The 18,340-nt window shown below is 47.4% G+C and overlaps 1 protein-coding gene across 12 annotated transcripts in view; it reads left to right on the forward strand.

Moving 5' to 3' along the window:
• LOC106871636 (uncharacterized) overlaps positions 1-18,340 on the forward strand; it is a 175,414-nt gene that overhangs the window by 20,805 nt on the left and 136,269 nt on the right. For 6 of the 12 annotated variants that reach the window (XM_089364181.1, XM_089364177.1, XM_089364178.1 and 3 more), the window contains one exon: positions 1,141-1,170. In XM_089364181.1, the coding sequence (XP_089220307.1) occupies positions 1,141-1,170 (30 nt within the window). Of the gene's footprint in view, positions 1,171-7,498; positions 7,723-18,340 lie in introns of all 12 variants that reach the window. The other 6 variants (XR_016244590.1, XR_016244591.1, XR_016244587.1 and 3 more) reach the window with 3 other exon arrangements.

The following is an 18,340-nucleotide window of genomic DNA, read 5'->3' on the forward strand; positions in this document are numbered from 1 at the left end:
CTAGTATTATTCTATTGGTCTCTTTTTGCTGAACTGCTAAGTTACGGGTACGAAAAACACACCAACATCAGTTGTCAAGCACTAGTGGGGGGCAAGCACACACACACACACACACACACACACGCACGCATGCACACACACACACACGCACGCATGCACACACACACACACACACACACGAGGGGCTTCTTTCAGTTTCTGCCTACCAAATCATCTCACAAGGCTTTCGTTGCCTAGCATTTTTTTTTCCATTGAATAGTGGTTAATAGGTTAAACAGTTCAAGATTGTTTCAGAAATGTTAAATATCTTTTAGTTTGCCCTGTTTTGTAGAAAGTTTGTCCTGTTTAGTTGCTGGCCCATCTCTGTGACTTAAGGCCACTTTAGTATAAGTTTCATTTTTATTATATTACTAATGCAACTCCCATTTCCTCTCAATGCTTGCTCCTATGTTAGAAAGTAGTTTTAGAAATCACAGAGTTTTCTTAAAGTTGGTGTTTTCTGCTCCTGTGACAAGAGTTGAAATTGAAGATTTTGTGAAAGATACATGTCTTTATACTGCCCTAATTTTTGACAAATTTACTATAATTTTCCCTGCAACTTTGTTCTTTTACTGTTTTAGTTTTGACTAATGGTTCGTTCTGTAATTTGGGAAGATGTTAATTTCATATCTCATCTCAAATTTTAATTACCCATCCTCTATAAATTTGATACTTTCCAAATTATAAATAAAATTATCAGCTTGCTTTTTTAGTCAGACCTTCTTTCTTCACCCCATCCACTCCACTGTAACTCCCATTTGCATTTGTTATGTCCCAATCTTCTCCTTCACTTATATTCTCTTTTTGTCATTTCTTCCCAAACACATGCCATACCTCTGTATAAGTGAGGACAATATTGAACATTCTGACATGAAGGCTTCCATGCTATAGAGTATCTTTCCTACTAAATTCTTCCTGTCTCTTTTAACATTACATCTTTTCTCACCAACAAACTTGCCTTTGTGATATGACACTCACCTGAAAGTCTTTTTCATCTGTAAGGCTCCTTCCTTTTCTCTTCATCTCTCCATCCATTATTCTGTTGTCACCACTGTCAAAGTTTGTCCCATTGTAATCTTGATGCTTTCTTTAATTTTCCAGGTAACTACAAAAGATATCAAAGGCTCACGGGTAAGTTTACACTTCACTAATGTTTCATTGTCTTGCAAACTTTGTCTAATGCTTCCTACATACCCATTGCAAAGGTCATGGATATATTTATCTCAGTGAAGAAATAATATTTATGTATTGCTTTATGTTGGTGTAAATGTTTTTATAGCTGTTTAAATCCACCTACTTTGTTTTATTAGTAGCTATAGTGTATTACTTCTTTGGGTGAGTAGAGGAATCTTGTTAAGGGCCCAGAGCAATTCCAGTGGTCCAACAGTCCAAAAATCAATGAATAAAATAACTTAGCCAACAATGCAATGTTATTACCAGTTTGAATATGCTAATAGCACATTTGGACTTGTAAACAAGCCATTCACTGTATTTTGCCATGGAGAAAATTTCTAGCCATAGACAAATGGTGTGGATACACCTAGATCAGTTCACAGAGTCATTTACCTAGAGATGCCAGCATTTCGGAGTAGTTATCTCCTCTTCGGTCACAGACACCAGGCAGGTGATGCTGCGAACTGATCAAAGAGGTTTCTTTTATGCTATTTCAGTTACCATACAATGATGCTGTGAACTGATCTAGAGGTATCCACACCAGCTAAAAATTTTCACCATGACAAAACACAGTGAATGGCTTATGTAATAGTCCAAACATGTAGGGGCCTCCTTTACCTTACAAATGTGAGGGGGACAAATCAACATTTGTTGATTCTTAAAGGAGCACGTTAGTATTGCTTATGGTGCCTTTCCTGGACCCTATCACATAAGTAAAATTTTACGCTAATTAAATCTTATATATTCAAATGAAGTTTAGACATAAAAAAATAAGCTTCAAAAGAATTTATTATATCAAATAAACAAAAAATAAAACAGACTTTTGAAGAAAAAAATATGAAGCAAGTTTATTGTCTTTTAGAACTTTCCAAATATATTATATCTCGCATCATTGCTGTTGATAAATAATTTAGCAACTTCTCCACAACTAATCTTTTTCAAAACATCTCTATGAACATGGCATATTAGAATATGATTCAACCAGCCAAGTTTTGAGTCTCTGCAGAGTGCTAAAATATCTTTCAGCTTAACAAGAACTGGTTTGAAACACTAAAAGTAGCTTGAGTAATCGCTCAACATTTGGAAACATGCGATGGACTTGTGGTTGTATTTCACCGAATATTTTATGATGAGCCACTATGGTGATTTCTATAAAAATGTATTTCGTTCCTTAAAGAAAATTCATCAAGCTCTATATACAGTATCATCACTTCAGTACAAAAATTTCCATTGAGTAAAATATTGCTCATTTTTTCATAATCTGCTAAATCCTGTGAAAAGAAATTATCTTTCAAATTTGCTATTGCAGTATTCACTTCTTGCAGTTACTGCACTCTGTAATGATCCAAAACAGTACAGTGTTGATATTTTAATGCATTTCCTTCCAGGTATCTTTTAGGAACTTTTTATTGCCTGGGTAGCTTCAAAGGAGAAATACTCAGTTGATAAATCATTTTTTTCTGCTGTATTGAGCAGCTGAAATTTTTCTTCACTGCATAGATTTTTTTATCTCTTCCTGCGCCAGTTTGACACTTTGCAACATGCCACCTAAATTAATGGTAGTATTTTGAAAAGATTTGTTCAATCCTTCAAGGAGTTGAAGTAATGGAACTACAACATGCAATCCAAGAATACATTGGCCTGTAGAGAGACACGTAAGAATACTATTAGCTCTGGATGCAATGTTAGTACCAAACTCATTTGTTGCCTCTTGTAAAGAAATGAGGACATCTGAATAATTTTCAAGAAGGGCTTTGACAGCAGAAAGAATAAGTCTCACTGAGTCTAGTATAAATGTCACCGTGAATCTGTTGGGAATTGCTTCTCTATGTTTATCTACCCAGTATTTGATCGCCTTTATTCCTAAATCATGTGGGATATTGGTGTATAGACTTACTACATCAAAGTTTAGTAGGATTGAATTTGTTTCAGTGGTTTTGGGAAGATGGGATAGAAAGTCAATGTCACCCCGAATGAAGCTGGGTATGTAGGTACATAGTGGCTTCAAAAGAATGTCGATGAAATTGCTTAGACGGTGAGTGGGGCATGCTGGGCCAGCTATAATTGTTCTAAGTTTTAAATCTTTTGGATATAGCACTTTTATGTATTCACTTCCTTGTTCTTTTACTGCCTGTTGAATATCTTCTGACTTATGTATTTTAGGTAAACCGTAAAAATTACTGGGTTTTGGTTCGAAATTGGTGATGTAGTCTCTTTCGTTGTCAGTGAGTGAGTTGTAGTATTTAGAAACCAGGTGGTTGATCTTCTTCATGATGTGGTGGTCTATATTCGAGGGTATTTCACAATAGAAGGTTGTATCCTTCAGTTGTTCCTCAACCAAATCCTTGTAATATTCCACGTCCATGATAATGATTGCACCCCCTTTATCTGCTTGTTTAATTATTATTGTTTCATCATTTTGTACGTGTTTAAGTGCAGATATCTCTAATTTGTTAATGTTCGGCCTAACTTTGGTATTTTGTTTAAGGGGGAAGTTTGACAGGGTGTCAATATATATGTCAAGGTAGATATTTCTGCCTTTTGGCGGGGTGAAATTTGATTTATTCCTCACTAAAGAATCTTTGGTTTCATTATTATTATTATTAATATTGGTGGTGAAGAATTCCACAAGTCGTAACTTGCGACAGAATTTCTGGATATCTTCCTTTAGTTCATGGTAGTTGACTGCTGGTGTAGGTGTAAATTTCAAGCCTTTTAACAAAAGTTGGGTTTCATCATTGTCAAAATCTCTTCTGGAAAGATTAATTATCTTAGGATCTATATGTCCAGTTGTTTTGGGTATGTTTCCTCTTGGGATGTTTCCTTCTCCAGTGTTTGTTGTCCTGACATTAAAAAATGAATTTTTTTCTGTTTATGGTTTCTATTTTTGTTAGTGTTGACTTGAAGTTTGTGTTTTTGTTGTGTTATTTTACCTGGCATTGTTATGTTTTCCATCCTATTTTCGGAATTATACATCTTCCTTTTCAATTTGTTAATATTGGTTTTAATGATCTGAGAGGATGGTCTAGTATTGTTTCTAGTTCTAGGTCGGGTTTTTGCCCAGTTTTTTGTAGGTAGTCTTTGTTGAGGCTTTGAAAATGATCTGTTGTTCCTACGTCTAATGGTCTGATCAGAGAAATATTTATTTTGTTCATGTTTTTTGTTCATAATGTGTACATTAGGGTGTTTGCGTACAAAAAGGGAAGAGTTCTTACCATAGTTCCTCTTTGATTCCTGGCGGAATGGGCGTTCATGTTGCCTCATGCTCTGGCTTTTGTTACGTTGGTGAGATTGTTCTTTTTTACTGTTATTTCTCTGGGTTCTAAATTCTTTACCGTAGTTGGTAGAATATTTATCCAGGAATAGTTCTTTCTGCTGCCATAATTTTCTTTATTTGTTCTCTTCTTTGGAGATATCTTTGACCCATAGTTTGCGCATTTTTTCTTTTATGTTGCCGGTTGCTAGTTTTGATATTTCATCTTCAATAAGACTGTCGATTGCTTCATATTTATATGAAGTAAAATATATATATGAAGTAAAATAAACACCAGGGATGCTTAAAAATATTGTAAGCTTGTTTCCTCTTAGTGACTAAAGTTATGCATCATTTAGAACCATCGTGTATCTTCAGCAGGTATCTTAGGATGATAGGCAATTAGGACTGAATTAGCCTTCACCTACATAAAAGTTTCATCTGCAATCTCTTGTCAACTACCACCTTGTACTGTTCTCAGCTGCTATGACTTTTGGATAGAAGAACCATGTCTGGTTGAAATGATGTCACTGCCACCTCATCAAAGAAACATGAGTGAACTTGAAGGGTAGCTTCAAGTTCACTTGCTTCTCATAGTCAGAGCCTTGATGCAAAATAGAAAATGGGTCCCTCACAATTGCTTTTGTCTTAGGATAATCACCTTTGAGTGGTGACACCTGTTGTGCATTGGTCTTAAGTCTGCAAGGAAATTTACTAGGAAATTTACTTATCTTGACTTCACTTGTATAAGTCTTTTTAGAGTGCCCTAAGTCTTCTAATCAAAATATAGTGCAGGGTGCATGGCTTGCAGGATGGATCTTCTTTTCCCTCAGATTTTATGGTTATTTGGGATTGGTAAGAGGTCAGTGACAGTACTCAGGAGGTAAAACAGCTTTCCCAGGCCAGTACTCTAGAATTTCCTCCAGTACAGTGGTCACTCAAGTGTCTGATTTTGTTGATTCTACTGTAAAAGTAGCAGGGTTTGTCTGTCACTTTTACATGGCAATCTTTTGTTGCCTTGCAAACCATCTGTGCTATAAGCTCTGTCTTACCTCCGGCATTGGCATTGATTCATTGTTAGACTAATTCTACAATCTTTTGGTACTTCCAGTGTGTTTCAGTTTCCTCCACTGCTTCATTGGGGCTCCCACTTCCTGCCACCTTTTTATGGTCTTGTCAGTGTATCTGACTTCTTCATTCTCAGGTAGTTTGCGGTGTATTGATTGCTATAAGCTACACCTTAAACTTCTCCAGTAACTGGCTGTTGTAAACTACTCTAAGCTACTTTCTTAATTGGGCCATGGTTTCTTTAGAACTGTTGTTATCCTTCAGGGTTCTCTCATAATTCTTCCCAAGGTATTGGACATCTTTCTCATAATGATGTAATACTGTATGTATGGCATAAATATAAGTATGTATATCATCATCATCATCATCATCATCATCATTATTGATGTTGTCATCATTGTTGTTGTCTTAGTCATCTCCTCTTCGTTGTCGGCATTGTTGTCATTGTCGTCCATCACATTTACTTTTCTATGCTTGCATAGGTCTGACAGGTTTTATCGAGGCAGATATCCTCAGTCAGATGCCCTTCTTAGTACAAACTCCCACCTGTTTCTAGACATGTTTCCATGGAAGATTGCAAGCAAACACCACCGTTTGTATGATGGCAACATTTGTTTACAATTTGTGTGTAATGTCAAGACAAGGGGACAGAAACACACTCATACACTCATGCACACAGTATTACCATCATCATCATCATCATCGTCGTCGTTGTCGTTGTCGTCATCATCATTTTACATCCACTTTCCATGCTTGGATTGGATAGTTATCACAGTTTGAGCTGCCTCCCATTTGGAGCTGCTGCCTCCAAAGACTTGGTACTCATAAGTCTCATTTGGCTGGGTTTGTATGACTAAATGCCCTACCTAATGCCAACCGTTTTACAGAATGCATTGAATGCATTCTGTAGTGGCATCAACACTAGATAAGCTGAGTAGTTCTTGGTGTAATAGGACTAGAGTGACCTCATGATATTCTCTGCTCACTTAGCCAACCCCATTATAGTGTGAACAGCAGGTGGAATGGGGTTTGTACACAGTAAATATAAATTTGGAGAAGGAACAGTGATAACAGAAAAGCCAGAAATGGATATTTGAGAGGAGGGGAAATGGGATTAAATTACAGTGTGTACAGATGGCTGAAGAGGGGAATTGTAAGGGGGGAAAAGGGAAAGAATAATATCAGACAAACAGAATGGGTTGGAGGGTGGTAGGAACAAGAGTATGATGGGAAGGCAGCAACAATATATGTAAAGGTGGTTGGCGGGAAGGGAGTGATTGGTAATAGTAGGTGGACAAAGGTTGAGGAGGGTAATAAGATAAACGTGGGAGTAGGTTAGGGGTGGCAACAGAGGTAGTTCAGCAGAGAGTACTGGCTGGCAGCACAGAATGGTAAAATTTGAGTGTACTGGATAAGGAGGATGATGATGGCCTGATCCAGTCTCCTATATGTAGGTCTGCTGAAGAGCAAATGGGCAGAGTGATGAGGATAGAGGGGAAATGAGCATTGGAGGGCTGTGAGTGAGAAGTATACAAGTAAAATGGGTCAAGCAAGAGACAGATGGGTCAAGGATGTAAGGGGAGGGACCACAAATGAAGGACTGGCTGGGTTATAAATATTGCAGCCCATAAACGCTTCCCTTAGAATACGCATTGTTGCAGGAGAATGGATCTTCTGCATCTGCACAGCATATCACCAGTTAGATGGTCCTTTGTCATCTCCTCCGTGAAATGTGGCATATTCAAATCAGCCTTCATCATTTCATCCATGTTTTATTTGGCCTACTTCTTCCGTGTGTTCCACTTACTTGGAGTGCTCGGCACTTTCTTATGCTGCAGTCATCCTTCATGCACATTACATGACCATATCAGTGTAACTTTCTCAAGTTTTTCTCTCAGTTCATTTGCAATCTGGCATATTAACATTACACATACCTCAAAGTATATTTGTTTCATTTCTTTCTAGCCTTCAAAAAGCATATGCCTCAGTATCATACAACATAGCAGTTCTAACAAAAGCTTCATGCAATCTACCTTTCACTTAAAGGATAAAGACCTTTCGTTGCCTGCAGAGTTAGTATTTGCCTGAATTTTGTTCAACCCATTTTTACCCTGATTATTATATATCTGAGCAACTACCTCCTTTACTAATTATTTCACCTAGATGGCAGAAGTTACAGACTGTTTCCAGTAAGTCAAGTGAGCATTTAAAAGAGTTTATTTTTTGTATATTCTTACTGTATATTGCTCCTATGCATCCACACACTAAGCATACCTTCTCTGTTAACTTGTATGCAATTCTATTACACCTCTTGTGTGCCCATAGCTTTCAGTGAGTACAACATATGGAGTTTATATCAGCTTCTTTTCTGGATATTGAGCAAGGTCATTTCCATTATGATATCAGAGTCCTATCTACTTTCTGCTGTACTAACATCTTAGTCTTTTCTATGTTTACTTTGAGGTCTCTTGATGTGAGAGTTTGCTTCTAAGCCAGATATTTCTTCTCTAATTCTACTATAGATTCACTTATATAAACTCTTTCACTAACATATAGGAGTTCCCATGGATAGCCTGTCTTAAACTCCTCTGAGATGGCCTGATAGGAGAAGGTTGATAACTGAGCCTTGATACACCCCTGCCTTCAACTATCACACTTAGTCTCCTTAGTAACCACCAGATTACAAAGTGTGGCATCTTGTCTGAGGCCTTTGTTAAATATAAAAATGCCAAATCTGGTGGTTTACAGTTATCTAAGTATTTCACTTGTAGTTGTCTTACTAAGAACATTTTATCTATGGTCTTCTTTGAGGCATAAAACTGACCTACATCTCATCTAGGTTTATTTTGTTCCTGATTAACTGTGCTGTGATTCCTTCTGTAACCTTCATAGCTTAGTCCAATAGTTTGATGCCTTTATAATTTCCATGCACAACAGCATCTAGTTTATTTTTGTATCACTTTACACTGCAACAAAAGATCCAAAGGAGAGAATTTATCACTGAAAACTGCCTTGTGATTAGTTTTGTAGAAAAATACAGAGCAAGAATTGGTGAAATCTGAGAGGGAGTAAGACCAAAATAATTTATATTTAAGTACTCATTATTATTTCAGAAAAACAATTAATACAATTAACCTTGCCTGAATATTTTGAATGATCTAAATGATGGGTATCTAATACTCTAATACTGACTACTACATCAAAATTGGTATCATCATCATCATTTAATGTCTGCTTTCCATGCTGGAATGGGTTCAATGGTTTGACTGGAACTAGTAAGCCAGAGAACTGCACGAGGTTCCAGTCTGATTTGGCATGGTTTCTACAGCTAATGCCAAAATTCAGCAAGGGCGACACATGAAATCTTTCGAGTGAGATCGTTGCCAGTGCCCCTGAACTTGCTCTTGTACGGGGCCGTTGTAGGATTTTTGAGCGAGGTCGTTGCCGGTTCCCCTGGACTGGCTCATGTGCGGGCGACACATGAAATCCTTCAAGCGAGATCGTTGCCAGTGCCCCTGAACTGGCTCTTGTGCGGGGCCGTTGTAGGATTTTCGAGCGAGAGCGTTGCCAGTGCACCCTGGATTGGCTCATGTGCGGACGAGACATGAAATTTTTCGAGCGAGATCGTTGCCAGTGCTCCTGGACTGGCTCATGTGTAGGGCCGTCGTAGGATTTTCGAGCGAGATCGTTGCCGTTTCCCCTGGACTGGCTCATGTGCGGGCGACACATGAAATCTTTCCAGCGAGATCATTGCCAGTGCTCCTGAACTGGCTCTTGTGCTGGGCCGTTGTAGGATTTTCGAGCGAGATCGTTGCCGGTGCCCCTGGACTGTCTCACGTTCGGGCGACACATGAAATCCTTCGAGCGAGATCGTTGCCGGTGCCCCTGAACTGGCGCTTGTTCGGGGCCGTCGTTGGATTTTCGAGCTAGATCGTTGCCAGTGCCCTTGGACTGACTCATGTGCGGGTGACACATGAAATCTTTCGAGCGAGATCGTTGCCAGTGCCCCTGAACTGGTTCTTGTGTGGGGCCGTCGTAGGATTTTCGAACAAGATCGTTGCCGGTGTCCCTGGACTGGCTCATGTGCGGGCGACACATGAAATCTTTCGAGCGAGATCGTTGCCAGTGCGAGATCTCGCTCAAAAATCCTACGACCGCCCCGACACATGAAATTTTTCGAGCGAGATCGTTGCCAGTGCCCCTGAACTGGCTCTTGTGCGGGGCCGTTGTAGGATTTTCGAGCGAGAGCGTTGCCAGTGCACCCTGGATTGGCTCATGTGCGGACGAGACATGAAATTTTTCGAGCGAGATCGTTGCCCGTGCCCCTGAACTGGCTCTTGTGCGGGGCCGTCGTAGGATTTCCGAGCGAGATCGTTGCCAGTGCCCCTGGACTGTCTCACGTTCGGGCAACACATGAAATCCTTCGAGCGAGATCGTTGCCGGTGCCCCTGAACTGGCGCTTGTTCGGGGCCGTCGTTGGATTTTCGAGCTAGATCGTTGCCAGTGCCCTTGGACTGACTCATGTGCGGGTGACACATGAAATCTTTCGAGCGAGATCGTTGCCAGTGCGAGATCTCGCTCAAAAATCCTACGACGGCCCCGACACATGAAATTTTTCGAGCGAGATCGTTGCCAGTGCCCCTGAACTGGTTCTTGTGTGGGGCCGTCGTAGGATTTTCGAGCAAGATCGTTGCCGGTGCCCCTGGACTGGCTCATGTGCGGGCGACACATGAAATCTTTCGAGCGAGATCGTTGCCAGTGCGAGATCTCGCTCGAAAATCCTACGACCGCTCCGACACATGAAATTTTTCGAGCGAGATCGTTGCCAGTGCCCCTGAACTGGCTCTTGTGCGGGGCCGTTGTAGGATTTTCGAGCGAGAGCGTTGCCAGTGCACCCTGGATTGGCTCATGTGCGGACGAGACATGAAATTTTTCGAGCGAGATCGTTGCCCGTGCCCCTGAACTGGCTCTTGTGCGGGGCCGTCTTAGGATTTCCGAGCGAGATCGTTGCCGGTGCCCCTGGACTGGCTCATGTGTAGGGCCGTCGTAGGATTTTCGAGCGAGATCGTTGCCGTTTCCCCTGGACTGGCTCATGTGCGGGCGACACATGAAATCTTTCCAGCGAGATCATTGCCAGTGCTCCTGAACTGGCTCTTGTGCTGGGCCGTTGTAGGATTTTCTAGCGAGATCGTTGCCGGTGCCCCTGGACTGTCTCACCTTCGGGCGACACATGAAATCCTTTGAGCGAGATCGTTGCCAGTGCCCCTGAACTGGTTCTTGTGTGGGGCCGTCGTAGGATTTTCGAGCAAGATCGTTGCCGGTTCCCCTGGACTGGCTCATGTGCGGGCGACACATGAAATCCTTCGAGCGAGATCGTTGCCAGTGCCCCTGAACTGGCGCTTGTTCGGGGCCGTCGTAGGATTTTCGAGCGAGATCGTTGCCAGTGCCCTTGGACTGACTCATGTGCGGGTGACACATGAAATCCTTCGAGCGAGATCGTTGCCAGTGCCCCTGAACTGGCTCTTGTGCGAGGCCGTCGTAGGATTTTCGAGCGAGATCGTTGCCAGTGCGAGATCTCGCTCGAAAATCCTACGACCGCCCCGACACATGAAATTTTTCGAGCGCGATCGTTGCCACTGCCCCTGAACTGGCTCTTGTGCGGGGCCGTTGTAGGATTTTCGTTAGATAGTTGCCGGTGCACCCTGGATTGGCTCATGTGCGGACGAGACAGGAAATTTTTCGAGCGAGATCGTTGCCCGTGCCCCTGAACTGGCTCTTGTGCGGGGCCGTCGTAGGATTTCCGAGTGAGATCGTTGCCGGTGCCCCTGGAGTGGCTAATGTGCGGGCGACACATGAAATCTTTCGAGCGAGATCGTTGCCAGTGCCCCTGAACTGGCACTTGTTCGGGGCCGTCGTAGGATTTCCGAGCGAGATCGTTGCCGGTGCCCCTGGACTGGCTCATGTGTAGGGCCGTCGTAGGATTTTCGAGTGAGATCGTTGCCGTTTCCCCTGGACTGGCTCTTGTGCGGGGCCGTCGTAGGATTTTCGAGCGAGATCGTTGCCGGTGCCCCTCGACTGGCTCATGTGCGGGCGACACATGAAATTTTTCGTGCGAGATCGTTGCCAGTGCCCCTGAACTGGCTCTTGTGTGGGGCCGTCGTAGGATTTTCGAGCGAGATCGTTGCCGGTGCCCCTGGACTGGCTCATGTGCGGGCGACACATGAAATCTTTCGAGCGAGATCGTTGCCAGTGCCCCTGAACTTGCTCTTGTACGGGGCCGTTGTAGGATTTTCGAGCGAGGTCGTTGCCGGTTCCCCTGGACTGGCTCATGTGCGGCCGACACATGAAATCCTTCTAGCGAGATCGTTGCCAGTGCCCCTGAACTGGCGCTTGTTCGGGGCCGTCGTAGGATTTTCGAGCTAGATCGTTGCCAGTGCCCTTGGACTGACTCATGTGCGGGTGACACATGAAATCTTTCGAGCGAGATCGTTGCCAGTGCGAGATCTCGCTCGAAAATCCTACGACGGCCCCGACACATGAAATTTTTCGAGCGAGATCGTTGCCAGTGCCCCTGAACTGGTTCTTGTGTGGGGCCGTCGTAGGATTTTCGAGCAAGATCGTTGCCGGTGCCCCTGGACTGGCTCATGTGCGGGCGACACATGAAATCTTTCGAGCGAGATCGTTGCCAGTGCGAGATCTCGCTCGAAAATCCTACGACCGCTCCGACACATGAAATTTTTCGAGCGAGATCGTTGCCAGTGCCCCTGAACTGGCTCTTGTGCGGGGCCGTCTTAGGATTTCCGAGCGAGATCGTTGCCGGTGCCCCTGGACTGGCTCATGTGTAGGGCCGTCGTAGGATTTTCGAGCGAGATCGTTGCCGTTTCCCCTGGACTGGCTCATGTGCGGGCGACACATGAAATCTTTCCAGCGAGATCATTGCCAGTGCTCCTGAACTGGCTCTTGTGCTGGGCCGTTGTAGGATTTTCGAGCGAGATCGTTGCCGGTGCCCCTGGACTGTCTCACGTTCGGGCGACACATGAAATCCTTTGAGCGAGATCGTTGCCAGTGCCCCTGAACTGGTTCTTGTGTGGGGCCGTCGTAGGATTTTCGAGCAAGATCGTTGCCGGTGCCCCTGGACTGGCTCATGTGCGGGCGACACATGAAATCTTTCGAGCGAGATCGTTGCCAGTGCCCCTAAACTTGCTCTTGTACGGGGCCGTTGTAGGATTTTCGAGCGAGGTCGTTGCCGGTTCCCCTGGACTGGCTCATGTGCGGGCGACACATGAAATCCTTCGAGCGAGATCGTTGCCAGTGCCCCTGAACTGGCGCTTGTTCGGGGCCGTCGTAGGATTTTCGAGCGAGATCGTTGCCAGTGCCCTTGGACTGCCTCATGTGCGGGTGACACATGAAATCCTTCGAGCGAGATCGTTGCCAGTGCCCCTGAACTGGCTCTTGTGCGAGGCCGTCGTAGGATTTTCGAGCGAGATCGTTGCCAGTGCGAGATCTCGCTCGAAAATCCTACGACCGCCCCGACACATGAAATTTTTCGAGCGCGATCGTTGCCAGTGCCCCTGAACTGGCTCTTGTGCGGGGCCGTTGTAGGATTTTCGTTAGATAGTTGCCGGTGCACCCTGGATTGGCTCATGTGCGGACGAGACATGAAATTTTTCGAGCGAGATCGTTGCCCGTGCCCCTGAACTGGCTCTTGAGCGGGGCCGTCGTAGGATTTCCGAGTGAGATCGTTGCCGGTGCCCCTGGAGTGGCTAATGTGCGGGCGACACATGAAATCTTTCGAGCGAGATCGTTGCCAGTGCCCCTGAACTGGCACTTGTTCGGGGCCGTCGTAGGATTTCCGAGCGAGATCGTTGCCGGTGCCCCTGGACTGGCTCATGTGTAGGGCCGTCGTAGGATTTTCGAGTGAGATCGTTGCCGTTTCCCCTGGACTGGCTCTTGTGCGGGGCCGTCGTAGGATTTTCGAGCGAGATCGTTGCCGGTGCCCCTCGACTGGCTCATGTGCGGGCGACACATGAAATTTTTCGTGCGAGATCGTTGCCAGTGCACCTGAACTGGCTCTTGTGTGGGGCCGTCGTAGGATTTTCGAGCGAGATCGTTGCCGGTGCCCCTGGACTGGCTCATGTGCGGGCGACACATGAAATCTTTCGAGCGAGATCGTTGCCAGTGCCCCTGAACTTGCTCTTGTACGGGGCCGTTGTAGGATTTTCGAGCGAGGTCGTTGCCGGTTCCCCTGGACTGGCTCATGTGCGGCCGACACATGAAATCCTTCTAGCGTGATCGTTGCCAGTGCCCCTGAACTGGCGCTTGTTCGGGGCCGTCGTAGGATTTTCGAGCTAGATCGTTGCCAGTGCGAGATCTCGCTCGAAAATCCTACGACCGCCCCGACACATGAAATTTTTCGAGCGAGATCGTTGCCAGTGCCCCTGAACTGGCTCTTGTGCGGGGCCGTTGTAGGATTTTCGAGCGAGATCGTTGCCGGTGCCCCTGGACTGGCTCATGTGCGGGCGACACATGAAATCTTTCGAGCGAGATCGTTGCCAGTGCCCCTGAACTTGCTCTTGTACGGGGCCGTTGTAGGATTTTCGAGCGAGGTCGTTGCCGGTTCCCCTGGACTGGCTCATGTGCGGCCGACACATGAAATCCTTCTAGCGAGATCGTTGCCAGTGCCCCTGAACTGGCGCTTGTTCGGGGCCGTCGTAGGATTTTCGAGCTAGATCGTTGCCAGTGCCCTTGGACTGACTCATGTGCGGGTGACACATGAAATCTTTCGAGCGAGATCGTTGCCAGTGCGAGATCTCGCTCGAAAATCCTACGACCGCCCCGACACATGAAATTTTTCGAGCGAGATCGTTGCCAGTGCCCCTGAACTGGCTCTTGTGCGGGGCCGTTGTAGGATTTTCGAGCGAGAGCGTTGCCGGTGCACCCTGGATTGGCTCATGTGCGGACGAGACATGAAATTTTTCGAGCGAGATCGTTGCCCGTGCCCCTGAACTGGCTCTTGTGCGGGGCCGTCGTAGGATTTTCGAGCGAGATCGTTGCCGTTTCCCCTGGACTGGCTCATGTGCGGGCGACACATGAAATCTTTCCAGCGAGATCATTGCCAGTGCTCCTGAACTGGCTCTTGTGCGGGGCCGTCGTAGAATTTTCGAGCGAGATCGTTGCCGGTGCCCCTGGACTGGCTCATGTGCGGGCGACACATGAAATTTTCCGAGCGAGATCGTTGCCAGTGCCCCTGAACTGGCTCTTGTGTGGGGCCGTCGTAGGATTTTCGAGCGAGATCGTTGCCGGTACCCCTGGACTGGCTCATGTGCGGGCGACACATGAAATCTTTCGAGCGAGATCATTGCCAGTGCTCCTGAACTGGCTCTTGTGCGGGCGACACATGAAATCTTTCGAGCGAGATCGTTGCCGGTGCCATGAACTGGCTCTTGTGCGGGGCCGTCGTAGAATTTTCGAGCGAGATCGTTGCCGGTGCCATGAACTGGCTCTTGTGCGGGGCCGTCGTAGAATTTTCGAGCGAGATCGTTGCCGGTGCCCCTGGACTGGCTCATGTGCGGGCGACACATGAAATCTTTCGAGCGAGATCGTTGCCAGTGCCCCTGAACTTGCTTTTGTACGGGGCCGTTGTAGGATTTTCGAGCGAGGTCGTTGCCGGTTCCCCTGGACTGGCTCATGTGCGGGCGACACATGAAATCCTTCGAGCGAGATCGTTGCCGGTGCCCCTGAACTGGCGCTTGTTCGGGGCCGTCGTTGGATTTTCGAGCTAGATCGTTGCCAGTGCCCTTGGACTGACTCATGTGCGGGTGACACATGAAATCTTTCGAGCGAGATCGTTGCCAGTGCGAGATCTCGCTCGAAAATCCTACAACGGCCCCGACACATGAAATTTTTCGAGCGAGATCGATGCCAGTACCCTTGGAATGGCTCATGTGCGGGCGACACATGAAATTTTTCGAGCGAGATCGTTGCAAGTGCCCCTGAACTGGCTCTTGTGCGGGGCCGTCGTAGGATTTTCGAGCGAGATCGTTGCCAGTGCGAGATCTTGCTCGAAAATCCTACGACCGCCCCGACACATGAAATTTTTCGAGCGAGATCGTTGCCAGTGCCCCTGAACTGGCTCTTGTGCGGGGCCGTTGTAGGATTTTCGAGCGAGAGCGTTGCCGGTGCACCCTGGATTGGCTCATGTGCGGACGAGACATGAAGTTTTTCGAGCGAGATCGTTGCCCGTGCCCCTGAACTGGCTCTTGTGCGGGGCCGTCGTAGGATTTCCGAGCGAGATCGTTGCCGGTGCCCCTGGAGTGGCTAATGTGCGGGCGACACATGAAATCTTTCGAGCGAGATCGTTGCCAGTGCCCCTGAACTTGCTTTTGTACGGGGCCGTTGTAGGATTTTCGAGCGAGGTCGTTGCCGGTTCCCTTGGACTGGCTCATGTGCGGGCGACACATGAAATCCTTCGAGCGAGATCGTTGCCGGTGCCCCTGAACTGGCTCTTGTTCGGGGCCGTCGTTGGATTTTCGAGCTAGATCGTTGCCAGTGACCTTGGACTGACTCATGTGCGGGTGACACATGAAATCTTTCGAGCGAGATCGTTGCCAGTGCCCCTGAACTTGCTCTTGTACGGGGCCGTTGTAGGATTTTCGAGCGAGGTCGATGCCGGTTCCCCTGGACTGGCTCATGTGCGGGTGACACATGAAATCCTTCGAGCGAGATCGTTGCCAGTGCCCCTGAACTGGCTCTTGTGCGGGGCCGTTGTAGGATTTTCGAGCGAGAGCGTTGCCGGTGCACCCTGGATTGGCTCATGTGCGAAACGAGACATGAAATTTTTCGAGCGAGATCGTTGCCCGTGCCCCTGAACTGGCTCTTGTGCGGGGCCGTCGTAGGATTTCCGAGCGAGATCCTTGCCGGTGCCCTTGGACTGGCTCATGTGTAGGGCCGTCGTAGGATTTTCGAGCGAGATCGTTGCCTTTTCCCCTGGACTGGCTCATGTGCGGGCGACACATGAAATCTTTCCAGCGAGATCATTGCCAGTGCTCCTGAACTGGCTCTTGTGCTGGGGCGTTGTAGGATTTTCGAGCGAGATCGTTGCCGGTGGCCCTGGACTGTCTCACGTGCGGGCGACACATGAAATCTTTCGAGCGAGATCGTTGCCAGTGCCCCTGAACTTGCTCTTGTACGGGGCCGTTGTAGGATTTTCGAGCGAGGTCGTTGCCGGTTCCCCTGGACTGTCTCACGTGCGGGCGACACATGAAATCCTTCGAGCGAGATCGTTGCCAGTGCCCCTGAACTGGCGCTTGTTCGGGGCCGTCGTAGGATTTTCGAGCGAGATCGTTGCCAGTGCCCTTGGACTGACTCATGTGCGGGTGACACATGAAATCTTTCGAGCGAGATCGTTGCCAGTGCGAGATCTCGCTCGAAAATCCTACAACGGCCCCGACACATGAAATTTTTCGAGCGAGATCATTGCCCGTGCCCCTGAACTGGCTCTTGTGCGGGGCCGTCGTAGAATTTCCGAGCGAGATCGTTGCCGGTGCCCCTGGACTGGCTCATGTGTTGGGCCGTCGTAGGATTTTCGAGCGAGATCGTTGCCGTTTCCCCTGGACTGGCTCATGTGCGGGCGACACATGAAATCTTTCCAGCGAGATCATTGCCAGTGCTCCTGAACTGGCTCTTGTGCTGCGCCGTTGTAGGATTTTCGAGCGAGATCGTTGCCGGTGCCCCTGGACTGGCTCATGTGCGGGCGACACATGAAATCTTTCGAGCGAGATCGTTGCCGGTGCCATGAACTGGCTCTTGTGCGGGGCCGTCGTAGAATTTTCGAGCGAGATCGTTGCCGGTGCCATGAACTGGCTCTTGTGCGGGGCCGTCGTAAAATTTTCGAGCGAGATCGTTGCCGGTGCCCCTGGACTGGCTCATGTGCGGGCGACACATGAAATCTTTCGAGCGAGATCGTTGCCAGTGCCCCTGAACTTGCTTTTGTACGGGGCCGTTGTAGGATTTTCGAGCGAGGTCGTTGCCGGTTCCCCTGGACTGGCTCATGTGCGGGCGACACATGAAATCCTTCGAGCGAGATCGTTGCCGGTGCCCCTGAACTGGCGCTTGTTCGGGGCCGTCGTAGGATTTTCGAGCTAGATCGTTGCCAGTGCCCTTGGACTCACTCATGTGCGGGTGACACATGAAATCTTTCGAGCGAGATCGTTGCCAATGCGAGATCTTGCTCGAAAATCCTACGGCGGCCCTGACACATGAAATTTTTCGAGCGAGATCGTTGCCAGTGCCCCTGAACTTGCTCTTGTACGGGGCCGTTGTAGGATTTTCGAGCGAGGTCGTTGCCGGTTCCCCTGGACTGGCTCATGTGCGGGTGACACATGAAATCCTTTGAGCGAGATCGTTGCCAGTGCCCCTGAACTGGCTCTTGTGCGGGGCCGTTGTCGGATTTTCGAGCGAGAGCGATGCCGGTGCACCCTGGATTGGCTCATGTGCGGACGAGACATGATATTTTTCGAGCGAGATCGTTGCCCGTGCCCCTGAACTGGCTCTTGTGCGTGGCCGTCGTAGGATTCCCGAGCGAGATCGTTGCCGGTGCCCTTGGACTGGCTCATGTGTAGGGCCGTCGTATGATTTTCGAGCGAGATCGTTGCCTTTTCCCCTGGACTGGCTCATGTGCGGGCGACACATGAAATCTTTCCAGCGAGATCATTGCCAGTGCTCCTGAACTGGCTCTTGTGCTGGGCCGTTGTAGGATTTTCGAGCGAGATCGTTGCCGGTGGCCCTGGACTGTCTCACGTGCGGGCG

This window comes from Octopus bimaculoides, chromosome 16 (genome assembly GCF_046866305.1).
Source record: "Octopus bimaculoides isolate indiv1 chromosome 16, ASM4686630v1, whole genome shotgun sequence".
In the NCBI taxonomy this organism is placed as follows: domain Eukaryota; kingdom Metazoa; phylum Mollusca; class Cephalopoda; order Octopoda; family Octopodidae; genus Octopus; species Octopus bimaculoides.